Raw genomic sequence first — 19,185 nt, 5'->3', positions numbered from 1 at the left:
TCCGTCGTTTTCTTTGTAGATACAATATATGTTTTGATGATTGCACATAGTGACAAAAAAAAAAAAATAAGAGTATTAATCAAGAGCAAATAGCATTAATCATATGTGGATATTGAAGATGTATGATGTAGCCACACAAAAAGAATAATGGCATATCAAAGTGGCAAAATTATTGAATCAAGAACAACAAGGAATAATTAGAAGAACAACACAAAGATCAAAGACAACAAACCATAGACAACATCTAAGAGAAGCACAATATCATAACCATGGTGAAAAATAATTAGAACCAACAAAGTGTCAAGTATTGTCATATCCAACAAGTCAAAACATCATGCTCAAATAAAGTTCCAAGACATAAGACATGAAGCTAAGTCTAAAATCATATTTAGGACTTAGAATATATGTGAGGGTATATGGTAGATTGCATTGCATGAGCTCAAAGTTTTTTCAAAGTAAACGTGTTTTTCGAATTGCATAATTATAACCTTTATATACTTTAAAGAAATTTGAAAAACCCATGGAAAAGTTCCTTGACATATTTTATAACTTCAAAACATATTTATCATGTCAAGATCTTTCACAAAAAAATGGTTGGAAGCAAGTTAGAACACATTTGAACTTAAAATTTATTGCATAATTTTGTTGTTTCCTTCCATACAATTTTTCGTATCCAATATGATGGATCTGGATCTTGTGTTCTTCATAGAAGTTGTACATATTTCTTTTATCTTTCAAACAAGACTAATATCACATCAATCCGACAAGAACAACTCATGTTATGCCCAAAATACGAAACCGTGTTATTGCTGTCAAATTTCCAGCCTTCCAACAGGTTGAGAATCGATTCCCTGCATATGAGAATCGATTCCCAAACTAGGAAATCGATTACCACATGTAGAAATCGATTCCCTCTTCCTGGAAAGGTTGGGAATCGATTCTCTAAGTATGAGAATCGATTCCCCCTGCGACAGAAAGCCTATAACGGCTATAAACAGGTAGTTTTGCAAAAAAATCACTATAAATACATTCTTTATGACCCTAAAACGTAATGATCACTATTCCTACACATCTTAAGGATGATTTGAGAGCTTCTACACTATCATTTGCATATTCTTTCATATTTTTCAAAGATCAAACATATTTGAGCTCATATCTTAAAAATCCATATACTCATAGTGCTTCAAGTTGTATATCCACACTTTGAGAGTGTATATTCATTTTCAAATATTTCCCTCCTTATATTCTTGAGTTGAAAGGGTTGTGAGACCCATTGTTTTAGAGGTATCCTGATAACTCTCCAAAAGAGAGTTATTTTAGGGTTTAATTGTGATATTTTGGTACCATGATTGCATATAATTCTCTTGATTTTATATGATTAATGTATGAATTCTATGATTTCATGATTTAATTGAGAATTATGTTAATTATGTGTATTTGGATATAAATGAGCATTGGAAACATTTAAATGCACTTGTTATTTTACTGCAGGTCAATGCTGTAGCATCGGAAAACAATGTTGTAGCAGTGCAGATGAGATCAGCAATGCATCATCACCAGCAAGCTATGGATCCAAGCCCAATTAGCTAGAAGAAGTTTCTGAACGTGTAATCAGAGTCCTGAGCTGGCTACGCGCTTTAAAACATTCAAAGGATCATCATTAAAGCTTCATTAAATCAGCGATTACATTTCCAAATTCAGACCTGAAACACGAAATGGAAAGAATCTGATGAGATATGCAGCAGCATTATGCGCTGTCCCTGATCAGCTGCAGCAAACAAGGAAAGAATCTCCAATCAGCGCTGTAGCAAAACATAGTTGTATCTTCAATCATAGCTGCAGCAAATAAGGAAAGAATGCCCTGTCAGCATTACAGCAAAACAGAGTGTCATCCTTATCCACTCACACGACAGATTTGAATGAAGATTTACATGGACCTGAAGAGCTATTTGAGGCCCAGAATATCAAGTATATAAAGGAATGAACCCTACACACAAAAAAGAGGCGAGAAACGCTACATATGCTTTAGACATTCAATCAGATCCTAGAGAGAAAGTGGGGGAAAACACATAGAGAGAATTTGAGGGTTCGTTGAGAGAAATCTAAGGAATCAAAGGGTGAGGCTAGGGTTTGGTAGAGAGATCATCAAATCCGGTGGATCCCTGCACTATTCTGGCGGCTGAAGCAAGGATGATGGTGGTGGAGCCTACGATAGCTGCGAGAGCAGTGCTACAACAACGTCCTTGTTTTCTTTACTTTAGTTTAATGGAATCTTATTCTTTCTTTGTTTTTTCTTCCCACCCAAGTATGGGCTAAATTGTTAAGATTGGGTGATAGAGCACCCTTATTGTAATGTAGTCAGTATTGCTTTAACTTTGTTACATGATTTTCCTTTCAGTTGCTTAATAAAGTGCTTATTTTTATTCTTGTTGACTTATCGAGAGAGAGCTGCAAGATAATTAGGGTTTGGACTATAGAGATATAAGTGAACTCAGAAAGTTATTAAGCATTGTGGTTTAACTAATTTAATTAGTTAATTATGGGTAGAGAGATCATTCACACCACAAAATCAAATGGAACTTGCACTCAATGATTCATAACTATGTTGGCCATAGAGATGTGGGACTTAGTATACATGTAGAGTTGGTGAGAGCCCTTGCATGCATTAGTGTTCTGGTTACTGAATGGATAATTGTTGTAGCATGGTTACTGCATTCTGGTGAAGTTGCAATAATGGGGAAATTGATCTCAATCTATCTTTAATACTTGGAAAAATATTTTATTACTGCATTCTTTTAGTTAATTATTAGTTTTATTGTTTAATTAGTCATTAACCTCTTCCAAATTATCTTTGTTACCTTGATTGCTTCACATTGATCCCCACTTTATAGTTTTCTTCGTGGGAACGATATCTGGACTCACACATCCACTTTATTACTTGTTGACACGTGCACTTGCATACTTGTGTGATTTAATTGATTGCAAAATTGCACAACATAGCCAAATACCTAAGTAAATTTGGAGTGAATTGTAAGGTTGTCAAGTACCCGTAAACTTGGAGATTGTAAGGTATCCAAGAACCCGAAGTTTTGAAAGATTGTAAAGTTTTTCAAGCACCCGTGAAGCTTGACCATAAGTGAAAGATTTGATCGAGCGACTTCAGTCTAGACGTAGGTCACAAGTGGTGGTGACCGAACCAGGACATATTGTGTTTGCAATTCTCTAAACTCTTTATTTCTAGCACTTTAATTGCTTCTTTGATATCTTGTATGTGCTAGAATAAGTTCTATAATTGTGATATATTATATATTATGGGTTGTTTGAATGTATTGATTAGCTTTTCATATATCAAAGTTTGCTTGAAATGATTATTTAGAAACTAGAAGGGGGCTTTTTCGAAAATCTTGTAATACTCAATTCACCCCCTTCTTGAGTATGGAAGCCACATTCCTAAGAATTTTGTTAAAGTGGCCATTTGATATGTTAGTGGGTTCTAACGTCGTGCTTCCATTCACTTAGCTCTCCCACCGCCCCCAGCTGAATAAGACACGCCCTCCAAAGAACCTAGTTGATATGATAGTGTCCTTTTATATTGGTCCCCCTTATTCATGCGCGACCTGGGAACTTCTGGCTTTCATTGATAGTTGACGCAATATTCAGATGGAGATTTGAAAATTGGCCATTTCTTTCGCCTAGTGGTGGCACTGACGCTCTCGTGTAGCTTAAACAAACAGGAGAAATGTAGGATCGATTTGATTGTGTTTTGATTTTTTTTTGGGTTCAGTGGATATCCTTTAAAAGGACACAAGTTGTGTCCGTTTAGTGACTTACACAAAGTCCGACCAGTAAGACTTTCTGTAAATCTGAAAAGTTTTTTTTTTACTTTACACGTCAGCGATGTGACCGAGGAGAGAGAAAAAAAGTAACTTTTCAGATTTACACAAAGTTTTACCAGTCAGACTTTGTGTAAATCACCTAAAAGGATACAAGCTTGTATCCTTTAAAAGGATACTTTTTTTTCCCTTTTTTGTGTGTGTTTAACACTATTTTGTAAAAGAGTTAATGAAATGAGAAGAGTTATATTTACAAACTTTTTGTTTACAAACTCTTATGAACTATACTATGTACGGGTAGTATATACTACTTGAACATCTACTACCCATATTATATAGTGCAATTTGTAAACGTTTTTAAATATAATTTATCCCTAATGAAATATGTGTTTTGAAAGTTAAAAGTCAAAACAAAAAACAAAAACAATTTAAAAATATTTTTTAAATTTGATTCTAAAATCTAAAAAAACAGTTATAATTTTTAGAACTATTTTTATAAAACAAGTCTTATCAAATAGTTTTTTGTTTTTTTATCTAAAAATTTAAAAACTGTTTTCAAAAACACAATTCAAACATGCCGCTCTCACAGGATATAATTTTTTTTCAACTAAGAGTATTGAAAAGGAAAGTCACTGCCCAATAGGCTTTAGCTTAAATGATAGAGGATTGTTTGATTTTGAAGTTGAAGTTGAGTTTGAATTTGTCGAAAATTAATCTAGCGCTTAAGCAAGCGTCCTAGGTTTATAGCCGTTAGATCAATAAATTGGGCATTGAGATGATTGTTTTAAGGTACAAGATGTATTGACAGGATAATTATATTTATGTTTGGTTCGAGATGTGGTTACTTGAATGAATGAATGATTGGTTGTTTTTACATTTGTTTCATTCATGAGGGCACCGAGGTTGAATAGGAGAATATAGAGTGTGCATGTAATGGAATAAATGGTTTAATGCGAAGATTGTGCAAATTATGAGCAATAAGCACAAAGGGAGGTAGTATAAGGTGGTTGGTGGGTCATGAAAGGCCCAGATCGATCACCCATGGACAACAATTGTGTTTCAACTAACATGACTTTAGATGCTCAAACACTTTTGGATCAATGTTTCTAATGTTATAAGAGATAATTTTATCATTTACACATACATAAAAGTATATGAAACCCATATGGGACCATGTGAGAAGAATAGAAAATAAAAGTAACACCACCAATGGAATATACTTGGGTAATTTTACTTGCACTTCACTTCACTTCACATCAAAGTCTTAAACTAGAGGGGGGAAAACTGAAAGCAAGGAAAACCATCCATTTTCACCCCCACGAAGAAAAATGTCCATTAGAGATTGGTAAAACGGGTTGTAAATTGTAAGTACAATATAACCATAAGTTATTGACGATACCCTCATTTTAGAAAACTCCATTTGAAAGAAATCAATGTGCAGCAGTAGTGCAAGTTCCCTAAGTAGAAAAGGTGGTCCACACTCTTAACAAGTTGTGGTTAGGTTGCAATTTGCGAGTGCATGTGTTGTCTTTTCTTTTGTCCCTAAATAGAAGAGCAGCACCACAGTACTGGCAACATGCAAGGTGGTTTCACCAAAACTGTGATCTTGTCTCTGGGGTTCAAGGCAGATGTTTACATTTCATGTATCTCATTGCCTTTTACAAATACCTGAGCTAAAGCAAGACCATATCAAGTTCCACATGGTGTGAGACAGTGCATGTCACAAAGAATGGGAGCCATTAACCTTCGTAATTCTAATTAACTTCCTTTTTTATGGAGGAAGGGACGTGAATCTCTATTTTACCTTGTTCTGATCTAGGGACATAGATGTCTAGTCAAGAGACTAATATATTGATCTTGGATCTAGATACTCTCTTAGATTCTATGGATAAGATATCTTTGAGAGTAGCAAATCACCGTGTACTGATAATAACGGCGTTAGCCAAAGAGGTGGTGTTTGTGCGCAGTAACAACATAACAATAGAGATAGAGAGAGAATAGGGTCCATACATACTTTACCTCTTATTTATAGAATTTATCTATGTATAATGGAATTCTGAACCTTTAATACCTCCTCTAAAAGCTCATGTCCAACATATTAGGATTAATATCTTGGGAAAGATTATACTTACAATCTATTTTCGTTTACAACATCTTAGAACCATATTTTAACCGTTGATTTCCGCCAATCAATGATTATTGATGCTCACCGGCAAGTCTACCGATCGCACAAGTAATATAGTAAGTAAGTAGAGTATCGTCTCCACAGGGATTGTAAACCAAGTACTACAATAACTTGTCCCCTTAAGTTGGAAAATCTGTTTGTTTTTGGAAATTGTGAATTGATAGTAAAAAAAAGACAGAAAATTAAAATGTAATTCTTAATTTAATAAGCAACGGTAAAGTTTGGATTTTTGGGAGAATAATGAATAAACATTGCAGCTAAGGTACACGCACCATATGATCCCCTCTTTAAACTCTGGATTGATTAAAAATGCTCATTTATAATAACATAATTGGATAATTTATCATCTTATAATTATTTATTCGAACCCTAATCCCTTAGCAGTTCAACCCTTTAATTCCACTAGAATCCTAATCCCTTAGCAATTCTATATGAAATTAAGCATTAATCCCGATAAATTAAACATCCACAATTCATAAACGTCTATCCCTAGAACATAAATGAACTGTTATTTTACCCCATTTCAAAATTAAAACCCCAATATTCCTATTTTGAGCTCTAATTCCCAAATTATTATCTCCTATTAGGTTGATCAAGTCTAACAGAAATAATAAACAATACACACAGGGTAAAAATAAAATGTATTAAAATAGCGAGCACAATTTAATCAATCCATCGTGAAAAGGGTTCACAAAGGGTTTGTGACCCTAACTACAATGAAGAAAATTAGTCAACCATAGACATGGCTGACATACAATTATAAAAGAGAAAAGAAAAGAAAATTACGATGAAGAACAAAGAATGATGATCTGCTCCAATGAATGATGTTCTCCTCCTACTGGAACTCCTGTGCCTTTCTGTTGTAATCCTCCTTCCCCTTCCTTTCCTCGCTACGTCACTTAAATTCTTCAAAACATGACTTTCGCAAAATTCGCGCTAGTGGCGCGGGGTTGGCGCTGCAACTGCGCCAACTCTCTGGAATATGTATGGCAAATGCAACTCCGTGCTGGTCGCGCCAACATCCGCGTGAGTCGCGCGGATTCTTTTTTTTCTTCAATTGTCTATTTTCTTCATATTTTAACCTGTAAAACTATAACAAAAATGTGAGAAATAAAATGAAATGGAAAAATAAATAATAACATCAATTAATATACAGAAAATGCTCTCCTATGACTAAATTCTTATTATTTTTGACTTGGAAAATATCACATACCAGAGGCATATCAGTTATCATTTATTGTGAATTAATAATTAATTAATAAATTTGATTTGCGAAAATCTTAACCGTTGATTGACGGAAATCAACAGTTAAGATATGGTTGTAAGAAGTTGTAAACGAAAATAGGTTTGTAAGTATAATCTTCTCCTAATATCTTAGATTGATACTTTCATTTAGTTATATTAATTTTTTCTTTGTGTTGTTCTTCATTGGGCCTTCTAGAATATAGACTTCTTGGGTCCATATCATAACTCTTTTTGGATTTGCGTACAAACCATGGTAAAAATTAAATCCATAAAAGTCAGAAAGTGAATTTGAATTCTCTTATGTAAAAAAATAGTCATATGATCATATTATTTGATCACAACTACTAATTGATAATGAGATAAGTGAGAGAGAAATGTATAATTTTTAAATAAATAGTTATAATAAAATAACATAGTCACATGATCATTTTTTCTGATGAGATGATCAACTCCTGTCAATAAGTGGTCATTATTGATCTGAGATTAAGTCGTACCGTTCACTTAATGTGACGAGAAAATGAGAAAAATCCAATGATTGGTTTAAAGGCCTTCAATTTGAGTCACTGGTTACTTCAAGGGACAAAGGTTGAAATATAATAAGATCATGTGTTTTTTTTTTAATAGGTTAAATCACATGAATTTTAAATTTTAATTATTTCATTTTACAAAGAATCATTCGAAGAATTGATGAAGCTGGAAAAGATTTATTGTCCTTGTGGATGTCATGGAATTGATAGTTGTTTTTGGTGCAAATTAAAACGAAAAACGAGATAAATATTTATAGTGAATTGGTGCACACCCCTAGTCCTTGTACGAGTAGACAAAAATTAGGTCAAGTTTATAATAATCCAAAAAAAAGGATAAGCTAAACTAACCAGTTTTTACTTTTTAGACAAATTGAACCAACAGTGACTAAAATGTCATTGTTTGATAAAAATTTTTATCTAAATATCACATGAACAGTACATTTTACCAGATTGCTATGCGATGTAATTCTCTACGACTAGTAACGAATTATGTTTGCCAATGATTTCGTGACATTTGGTCATATTGTGTACCAAATTTGCTACCACTAGTAGCGAATTACGTCTGATCAGCTTTTTTCTGCGAAATTGTGCCACGTGTCACAAAATCATTGGTGAACGTAATTCGCTACCTGTCATAGCGAATTACGTCGCGTGGCAGTCTGATAAAATATACTATTCGCATGCCATTTGAATAAAAAATTTGTCAAATAATGACACTTTTGTTACTGTTCCCAAATTGAAACTTGAGGACTCTCAAATGGCTACCAAATTAACGACCCAACAAGTGAACTATTTTTCTAAAAATAATTGAATATTAATAGAAATAAAAAAGAGAACACTGTTTTCGAAGATCAACCTCCCTGTTTATAACAGTTTAATTATACATTAATTAAGAAAACAATCTCAAAACATATATATTTTTGGTCCCCCACAACGAATTCGAATGTTGGTTGTGCAATCAATCTCTACTTAGTATTTGATGGCGTGCGAGGTCCACCAATATGATATTGATAATTCATGTTACCAATCAAACTACGCGATTCAGAGGCGGAGCCAGAAAAAAAAGTCAAGTAATATCAAAAGATTCGACCAGGTAAAATCAGGTAATGTTAAAGTTATATTATTTTAAAAATCTAACTAATACCAAGATTATATCATAATTTTTTAAAAAAAATTATACCATTTTAAAAAATTAGGTGGTGTCCTCCCAAGTGGCTCCGCCACTAACACTATTATAATCACATATCAAAAGAAATATTGATAACAATAAAAATAAGTATAAAAAAGTAAGTTCAAATTTATTTATTTTTTATTTTCATGAGGTTATATGAATTATGTCAATTTTTTTTTTTTAAGTACAGAAAGGTTTTACATTCTAAGTTCAATGCATATTAGAAATCTTAGCAATGACTTATAATAATATTTATATTTGATTTATCATTAAGACCAGCGACATGAATCGAACTTTTTTTTTTTTTTTTAATATGAATCGAACTTTTTACATAAACACATTTTGATCCTACCAACTATAAGTCAACCCCTTAGTAGCTCTCTTCTTTTGGAATTACAACCCCTTATTAGCTAGTTTATGTCATTTTAGCCTGTACCTTCAAGCAGGCTGCAGGTCAAATATAAAGCGTAGAATAAATACTTCAACAAAATAAAATAAAATTTAGAGTTAACGCAATCCTAATTATCTCTTCGAGGCAAGTTGATTTTTCTTGGTATCTCTGCACATTTTGACTTTTTGATTTGGCTATAAGACTAATCCAGAGTGTAGAGCACATTAGGGATAAAAATATCTAAACTCCTCCTAAGTGTGGCATGTGAGAATCGAAACAAGACCCTTTCTTTTTCACTTAATCAGCTTCTTTGTTATCAACTGAGCTACTACCATTTGGTTTCGACAAAGTTAAATAGTCCTCCTTTTATTTTCTAAATCAAATCTAACTCAAGTCCTTTTGTGTGAAATTTAATCTACCATTTCCCTAAAATATGAAGAAAAATATACTTCATAACCAATAAAACATAATAGGGTAATTAATCCAGCTGAAAATGAAATTAATTTTGTGAAGCAGCTAGCTAAATGAATCATCTGCATGTGTCTTCACTCTTCACCTTATCATCAGTTTTATCTTACTATAGCTATGTCAATAATTTTTTTTTTTCATTTTAGAAAAATAAAAGACAATGAAGTATTCAAAAAAAAAAAAAAATCAAATGGTGGTAGCTCAGTTGGCGCATGGAAGCTAAGCAAGTGGGGTGAGAGCATGTGTTCGAATCTCCCCAGTACCACCTTTGAGAGGAGTTTAAAACTTTAATCTGGACCCGCCCGAATCGAATTAGTTGCGAAGCAATGAACGGATTGGAATATTAAAAAAAAAAAAAAAGACATCAAGAAAAACAAACAAACAAACTTATCCTGACACAATGAGGGTAAATGATAAAATTATTACATCCAAGCATTGATAAGAAAAAGAAAGAACAAAATATTAAAAAAAAAGAAAAATAAAGCATTAAGATGCAATAATATTCTCTCTCTATCTTTTTTTTTCTCAAAAGAGTTTATTGAGTGAGAGAAGAAGCATTGCCAGTGGATGCAGAAGAATTAGAAGAAGAGTTCTTATGATTATGCATCCACACCTTGAAAACTTGTCTACTAACCCCAACACTTCTACAGAACCTTTCTATCTCATCATCAAGTTCCTTCCTTTGCAGCTTCCACCCAAGTTTCTCTGCAAAACCTAACATCTTCTCTTTCTGTTCTGTTGTGAACTTTGTCCTGAACCTCTTCTTCCCTATCCTCACTCCTCCTCCTTCCACCGCCTCCGCCGACCTCCCTTCACCTCCGCCTCCGCCGCCGGAATAGTCCATGAGATCAGCCGTGTTGGTGGTGGTTGTGGTGGTCTCTGCTGGGCTCGGTGGGCATGTCACTTTCCGGTGGAAGTTACGGTGGCAGCCACAGGCGGCGCATTGGAGGCTTCCGCCGTGGGACATGTCGTCGAGGGTGAACTCACCGCAGCCGTCGGTGGCGTAGCTACCGAGGGTGGCTGCATGGTTTCTCAAACACTCTCTGTAGACACAGTTTGATGTAGTGTTCTCTCCTTCCATGGTTTCTCTCTCTCTCTTTTTCTCTCTTTCTCTATATGTTTTATTGTTTTCATGTAAATGCAAAGTATATAATGAAAAAGAGGATGAGGTTTATGCAATGACTTGAATGGGTATGGTTTGATGGGATATTTACAATGTTCCCTGTTATGTGGACATGCTAGCATTGTAGACAACTATGCAATATATCTCAATAACATATCAACTTGGGCAAAATTTTACTATAATTAATTGAAATTTTTGTATTTATCTTTTTCTTAATTAATGATAATTATATTCTACCTATTTAATGTATGTGAAGGAAAATATTTCCAGTACTACGGAAGTATCGAATACTCAGTGCATCTTTTATCAAATATGAAACAGAAAAGTAATATAATTATACTACCCTTATATTTATGGTTATTTTCTCTTATATCCCTTTTCTCCCCCTTTTTGATAGGAGAGTATATAGGTATTTCCGTAGCATAGAAAATGTGCTCCTTATGAAGAAAGAGATAAATATAAAAAATTTATATGACCAGAGATTATATAAAATTTTAACATGAAAGGATCTACTGATCCTCTTCTATATGTGTACCTAATATTTAAGGATAGTACCCAAAGAGAAAAAAATTGAAGATTAAGAAAGTTAAAAATAAACTTAACAAAGAGGTTGATTCATCAAAATGAGTCAAAAAAAAAAAAAAAAAAGTTTCCATTATGCGTAGGGGAAATTTTCCCCATTCTAGGCGCCCAAAGGCACATGCAAAGAGGGACACATTAGGTACATGTAAAAATAAAAAAATAAAAAATAAATAAATAATGTAATTGCGTCACTACTAATCTACTATTTGTTCTCTTCTCTCCCCGTTTTCGTTCCAAATACACGAATCCTATATTGACTAACTTTAAATAATAAAAATTACAAAAAAATAAAAAATATTTACTTATAAATAATGAAAATTATTTATAATTAATACATAATTAAAAGTATTAATTACTTATTAAAAAAAATTATTAATTACTATATTAAAAAATGTTAGTCAATACTAATTATTAATTACTCACTGATAATTCGGAGTAACAATAATTACTATAATTAGTAATAATTATAAATCACTAATTACTAAAATTGTCAATCAATAAAATTACTAAATTTAGTAATTAATTATAGTAATTACTGATTTGTTATTCAGATTTAAATTACTAACTATAGTAATTATTAATTGTACGTTGTAAGCATGATTTGTAATTTAAATATTAATTATTAATTTAAATAATTTAATTTTAAGTTATTAATATAAATAATTCGCAATTGGTTACCATTGATTTGAGTAATTTGTGATTACTAATTTTTACTTATAGTAGTTAGTGATTTATAATTTAATTATTCATTATTAATTTTAGTAATTATTAACCATAGGAAATAATAATTAATTACTACTATTTTTTAATAATTATAAATTACTAGTTACTAAAATTGTCAATCAATACTAAAATTGCTACAATTATTAGGATTAGCAATTAAATGTAATAATTGATTATTTTCAGTTTCATTTAAATTTTAAATTATTAATTTTAGTATTTATTAATTGTAATAATGATTAATTAATAATTACTGATTTGAAATTTAATTATAGTAATTAATGATTAATAATTATTAATAATAGCTATAGCTATTAAGCAGTTATTCATATTAATTGAAAATTATTAATATGGTAAGTAGTAATTTCAATTATATATATTCATTAATAATTTTCATTATTTTGTAATTTATATTTTTTAGTAATTTTTATTATTTGAAGTGAGTAACGGTAGGGATAAGATTATTTATGAAAATGAAAGTAGGGAAAGAGAGAATCAGATTGCGGTTGCACATCACGCAATATTTTTTTTTTCTCTTTTTAACTTATTTTGGTAGATAAATCCAATTATGAACATTAATAACTAGGGTTTATCCAACTCTGTCGTTGTAAGACTTCAATATACCTCCTGGCCTCTAGAAAAGAATAATAGTAAGAGGTTAACAAACATACGTAAAAAAACTTGAAAATATTTTTTTCTATTAAATTAAATGGAAGTTTACCTTTATAATCAAACTTTAATTAGGCATAATGTATCTTATTTTTGTTTCCAGCTTTTACTTTTCATGGGATCTTTATGTATAATTATTGAAGAATAATCAGCCAACTTACATTGACAAATAAAATAGTGGACACTACTTTCAACTAATATTTTGTTTGTTGTTCAGTCACATGCGTATATTCTACACTAACCAATTGTTTTTTTATTTTATATTTTTATAACTGGTTAAGAGAAACAAAATCATGGTTGATGTTATATTTTAGAAGTTATCATATGATCTTTGAGAAATTTTATAGATTTACATTATATATATATATATATATATATATATATATATATATATATATATATATATATGGGAAAAGTGTTTGTATTTTAAATGACATAAAGTTATATCATTTCAAGAGATAGATAGACAAAAAAAATATTTTTTATTTAAATTTTAAATTAAAAAAAAACACGCACTTTCTCTCCCATGATTTTCATTCCTTGTGTTTATCTATCTCTATATAATATATATATATATATATATATATATATATATATTACTCAAATTTTAAATTCAAACAATGAAAACAAAGAGAACACTTTTTCTTAAACATTAGGATATTCCTCTCCCATAAGGTTCATGTGTTAAAATTTCACTTGTTCATCCAAATTATTGGTACCATATTTCTGCTATAATTGGGCAGGTTTGTAGATTTTTCAAGTGAAGGGAGCTTTGAAAGAGAAAACAGCTCAAAGTAAATAACACTGTAATATCATGTATAAATGTTTCTTCAAGTGAATTATCAAATGAATTAACCCAACTCAAGAATTCATTCATATTAATGTAGAACCATCAAAATCAAAATCAGCATTATACAAAAGTTGAAATAAAAGAACATAATGAATAACAAACCTAAAATTCATCAAACGGAAAAGAACTATGTTTACCGTTTGTTTGCAAGGTGAAATATAAACCACCACTTGGAATAAAAAAATCTCCTTTCTGTTTCACTTCTAAAGCGATAAACCGCCACTCCTATCCCACTATATAACATACTTATGTGGTGCCAGCGGTTAAAAAAAAAAAAAAAAAAAAATGATGAAAGTGGAGTTCTTTTAAAAATTACTCATCAATAAGTCTATGAATAAATAGTTATACTTAATATTTTTGTTTGAAAATTACATTATATGTTAATTTTTAAGACATTTTAAGGGTTTAAAGCTTCTTGTTGGAGATACTTATCAGCATATAAAAGTACGTGAGATCTTTGAGGAGGGTGAGACTAAGCCCCGACTCGGGTTAGTCTTCTAACCAGCCCAAAAAATTAAAATTTGTGGAGATACTAGAAGGTCGACTTGCCTCAAATAAATAATTAAGATCGGTATACAGAAGAAGAAAAAATTGCGCGATCATGTGAGAAAATAAAGAGAGAGAAAAAATTAGGACCCACATATTTCTATGTTGTATGAAAAATAATTTTATCGCTAACAAAATAAGAAACTTTAAACCCATGTTATAATAAAGCATTGTCAAATAATAGAATCTGTAATGTACAAAAAAAATGGAATCATCCTTGGTATATAGGGACTTAAAATTTTAATCCTGAACCCGTCTCGAATCGGATTAGACGCGAAGCGATGAATCGATTGAATATTTCCAAAAAAGAAAAAGAAAACAGCAATATGGTCTTTTTTTTATTTTTTTATTTTTTATTTTTGGTAATAAATCAATGTGATATTTTAATTCTATCTTCAATTTTTCATATAGCAGATAAGCGGGTCCCATAATCGTGATTTTCAGTCCTTGCGAGGGGCTTTGTGGTCCAACAAAAAAAAGCTTTAGTGGATCCGTTAGCAGTATGGACTTTATCCAATAATTCGCTTCGGAAAGCAGAAAAATAATGAAGTTTTTCCAAATTTTATAGTTTTGTAAAGAATAAATTCTTATATTGATCTTTTAAATATTATGATTTGTAATACTTATTTTTCACAGATTTATGGCATTCGATTAATTCTTTAAAAATTTAAAACAATATTATATTTGTCTTTATCGATAACTAAAGTTGTAATAAAATTAAATATTGGTTAGTATTTGTCTTTTAAAGTATTTAATTAGAGTTATTTTATTTTAAGTGAGAGAAATATACAAATAATCAAAATCATGGGAAAAAAAATGTGTGAATTTTTTTAAATTTAAATTTTAAGTAAAAAAATACTATAGTGTGTCTTTCTCTTACTTAAAATGACACGACTATATATTCTATAAAAAGACAAATATTTTTTTCTTAAAATATATATATGTATATTAGTATATATGTTAAGTTTTGCTTTGAATAGGTGAGGCCTATATTAATTTATTAAAATTAAATTAGAGATCTGTCTTAATATATTTTTAAAATATAAAAGGTCTTGTGTGCTGATTAGTTATTTAAACTTAGGGTTTGATGTTTGTCATTTTAAATGACATAAGTTATGTCATTTTAAGTGAGAGATAGATACAAGGAATAAAAATCATGGGAGAGAAAGTTGTTTTTTTTTAATTTAAATTTTAAATAAAAATTATTATTATGTGTCTATCTCTCTCTTAAAATGATATAACTTTATGTCATTTAAAATGACAAATACTTTCCCTTAAACTTATTATGCCTTTCGAGATAATAAGAATAAAAAATAATTACAATATTTTCTTTTATTATTTAAATAATAATTTTATTTTATTTAAAATAAATAATATAATATAAATTCCAGGGGCTGCGAAGGCTGGGAGTTATCGCAGTGCAAAAGTGATAAGGCATGGACAAAGAGCGGCTCCTAGCATGCTTTGACTGGGGTGATACATGAAAGAATCGAATCAACACTCGAATGAGAGGAATTCAAAGGTTATGCAGATATGAGACTGTACAATTGATAATAACTTAAAGGATTTAATATGTAGTGCCTATACGAACAAGATGTATTTGCTTTTTGGTAGCCTATAACTTAAGAGCTCCATAGTTAAGCATGTTTAACTTGGAGTAATTCAGCAAAGTTTCTCAGAAAATGTGTGAGTGAGGATAAAACATGCTGAAAAGTCTTATGTTGGTTTGTGGGTACAATCATTGATCCTATAAGCCATCAGGTGTTACAAATTGCCTATACATTTATAGGTTAATCCTTTTAAAAATAGGCTTACATGACCTATTTTTTAGATAAACTTTTTTTTTTTTTTTTTGCCTAAACATGTATTATTTTACGATATATTATTAGATCAAGTCAGGCTTAACGTAAGCTGGGTCATGGGCCCTTAATTGATAGACCAAACCCTTTATTTACACATGTAGTTGTGATATAAAATGAAGGATCGATTTGATAATTGTTTACTATCTTTGAAAATGAATATTTAGTAACAAAAATCTAATGTAATGACATATTAATTTTTATAAGATTAATTTAAGGGTCTAATATTCTAAAACACTTTCATTAGCTAGACTTTTGCCAAATCTCAGAAAACTTACTATATATCTTCACTTCTACAGGTTATAATGGTTATTTTCAAAGTTGATATATTTAATATTTTTAGGGATAGAATATTGTAACAACCAAATAATGTTACTATCAATCAATTCACCGTTAGATCGATTATGTTGATCCAACAGTTATATTTATTTTCATTTTTGTATGGTTATGATTTTTCTATATTTAATATTTAATATTTATTTTTACCTTTGTATGGTATGATTTTTCATATTTATGCTTTCACTTTAAATATAAGGAATCAGAACCATACAAAGATGAAAATAAATATAACCGTTAGATCAACATAATTGATCTAACGGTGAAATTAATTGATAATAACATTAGTAATAGCACAACTTAATTATTACAATATCATTCCTCATATTTTTATAGGTGGCAAAACGTGTTGGCGGGCCAGATTTGTATTGTATCAAGATCTGACCTGTGCGTTAAACTATCCAACTCGAGCACAATTCATTTATGGGTTCATTTAATCTTATGTTGAAGGAGAGATCTCCTCTCATGTTGTGACACATATGTGGTGAGATCCGTCATTTAAAGAAAAAAGAAAAAAAAAAGAATGAATATTACGATTTTCAATGAATGTGTAGGAGATAAAACTACTCTTATGCAACATAAGAATAGTTTTTCCCTTCGTTTATATTCACAGGTCAAAAAGTAAAACCCGCATACAACCAATTGTGAGTCGCGGGTCACACGTACGGGTTAATTCGCAAAAATTAAAAGTACAATTTTTTCTATATAAATAAAGATAAAAGGAAAAAACTGAATGAAATACGTAAATTGACACGTGACCCGCAAAGAATTGTGTCAAAATTTCTAAAATTTTAAATTTTTTAATTTATTTCTTTAAGACCAAAAAAAATTACGAGTTAACACGAGAACCATAACACATTTTGGCAACCCTATAGCTTTATTTTTTTATTTTTTATTTTTTTGGTAAGCAAGCTTTATTTGTTTAAATTAGCTCTAACTTTATTTTTGGGGTGTTTTTCCTCTGCTATTAAAAAGGAAGAATATTTATGGAAAGAAAAAAAAAGTAAAACTAATGGATTTTTTGCAAATTACAATATATTTTGATACAAATTATTTCGATACAAAAATATTATTATCATTTTATGTAGAATGTATTAATATTAATATATAAATCTTATAATTTATCAATATTTTTTTAAACAAAATAAGTTTAAAAGTGTTATATGGCATTAGGACCGGATAGGTCAAAATTTACGAGTTTTAAAATATTATTTTTTATTTAAAAGTACGTTTTTTTAAAAGTTCATTTAAATTAAGGGTTTTATAATTCTCATTCAACATGAGAATTCAAATTTTTCTACACATCATTCGATTTACGTGCCGACATAGGTCGTACATATAATTTTTTCTAACACATGGGTCTCACATACTTTTTATCTCTACAACATAAGATTTCAACTCTCATTTAACATAAGAATTATAAAACCCTTAAATTAAATCATAAACAAACAAATTAAATTACACCATTCCTACAATTAAATTTCAACTTGTTCTTAGTGACGGACCCAGGAAATTATATGACGGGGGCAAAAATTTATATTACTAAGGTAATGCCAGTTTTGGTTGGATGATCACGCTAAAAATACAAAAATATATGTTAAGAAGAACCTAATATAATTATAGAATATTTGGCCATTTCTTTGGTTGGAATGTCAATTTATTGCTTCCGGTAACAGTAGTTCAATGCGTCCTCTATTTCAATAAAGAACTAGTTTTAAGACCCTATATTTTGTTTGTAAGATCAAATTTTTATTGTTTGCCTTCATGCCTTCTGGTGTTATAATTTCACTTTCTTTGATTTCTTCAGAATCTTATTTTCTCACTTAGTTGTTATTTAGCATAACATACAGTAAATTAATTACTGTGTTATTCATTTTTAGCATTTAGTCCCAACTAATAATTGATAGCTATTATTGACCTTTTTCCTTTGCCAACAAAGTTTATAAACTCTTCTCCTAAGTTCTGACATGACAATCTGTACAAATTTTTAATGATTATAAAAAGAAAATTAGATAATTAATCAATATAAAATCAAATTCTAGACAAATTTGACAAGTAAAGTGAATATGCATTACTAACTGAACTCTTCTTTGTATACTGCAGAAAAACCATCTTTCCACATTGATTGAGGAGGGTAGCAAACCAAGAACAAAACCTGCCATATATGCTGGCAGGTTAAATCTGGTAAATAATAGTTTTCTCTATTTGGGTGCAATGAACGGGAGAAACACTTTTCTTATAAATAGCATCACTTGTCTTTCATATTTTAAAAGCACTTTCAAAATTTGCTTTTTCAACTATGTTGCATATCATATAGTAGAACACATTTTCATATTTTAGAGGGGGCATGGGCCCACCCTAGCCCCCCATATAGGCCCGCCCCTACTTGCAAAAAATTGATAAAATAAATAAATCAATATTATACAACAAGAATAAAAAAAATCTTTACTTTGAGGATAATTTTTAAATTATTTACATAATTAAGATGTTTGACCAATAATTGTTACAATAAAAAAAACTTGTTATAGTTGTTCTAAAGAACTATTTTAACTTAAAAGCATAAACAGTTGGGTGAGATTAATATTAATGATTTTATATTTCTTTATATTTCTCTTCTCTAACACGTTCCCTTACTCTATATTTCTCTTTTCTAACATGTTCCTTTACTCGAGAGTTTATT

At 30.3% G+C, this 19,185-nt stretch overlaps 1 protein-coding gene across 1 annotated transcript; it reads right to left on the bottom strand.

Annotated features, from left to right (window-relative positions):
• Positions 1-10,254: 10,254 nt before the first annotated feature.
• On the bottom strand, positions 10,255-10,915 carry LOC133305672 (zinc-finger homeodomain protein 4-like). Its single transcript, XM_061505913.1, has one exon. It carries the CDS (start codon positions 10,899-10,901, stop codon positions 10,356-10,358), a length of 546 nt encoding a protein of 181 aa, XP_061361897.1. The 5' UTR covers positions 10,902-10,915; the 3' UTR covers positions 10,255-10,355.
• Between the last annotated feature and the right edge of the window lie 8,270 nt (positions 10,916-19,185).

The sequence above is a fragment of the Gastrolobium bilobum genome, unplaced genomic scaffold (genome assembly GCF_033153095.1).
Source record: "Gastrolobium bilobum isolate Gb01-03AN ecotype WA unplaced genomic scaffold, APGP_CSIRO_Gbil_v1 utg7157, whole genome shotgun sequence".
Taxonomy (NCBI): domain Eukaryota; kingdom Viridiplantae; phylum Streptophyta; class Magnoliopsida; order Fabales; family Fabaceae; genus Gastrolobium; species Gastrolobium bilobum.
The sequence above is the reverse complement of the archived record's forward strand: the minus strand, read 5'-3'. Positions and strand labels throughout refer to the sequence as shown.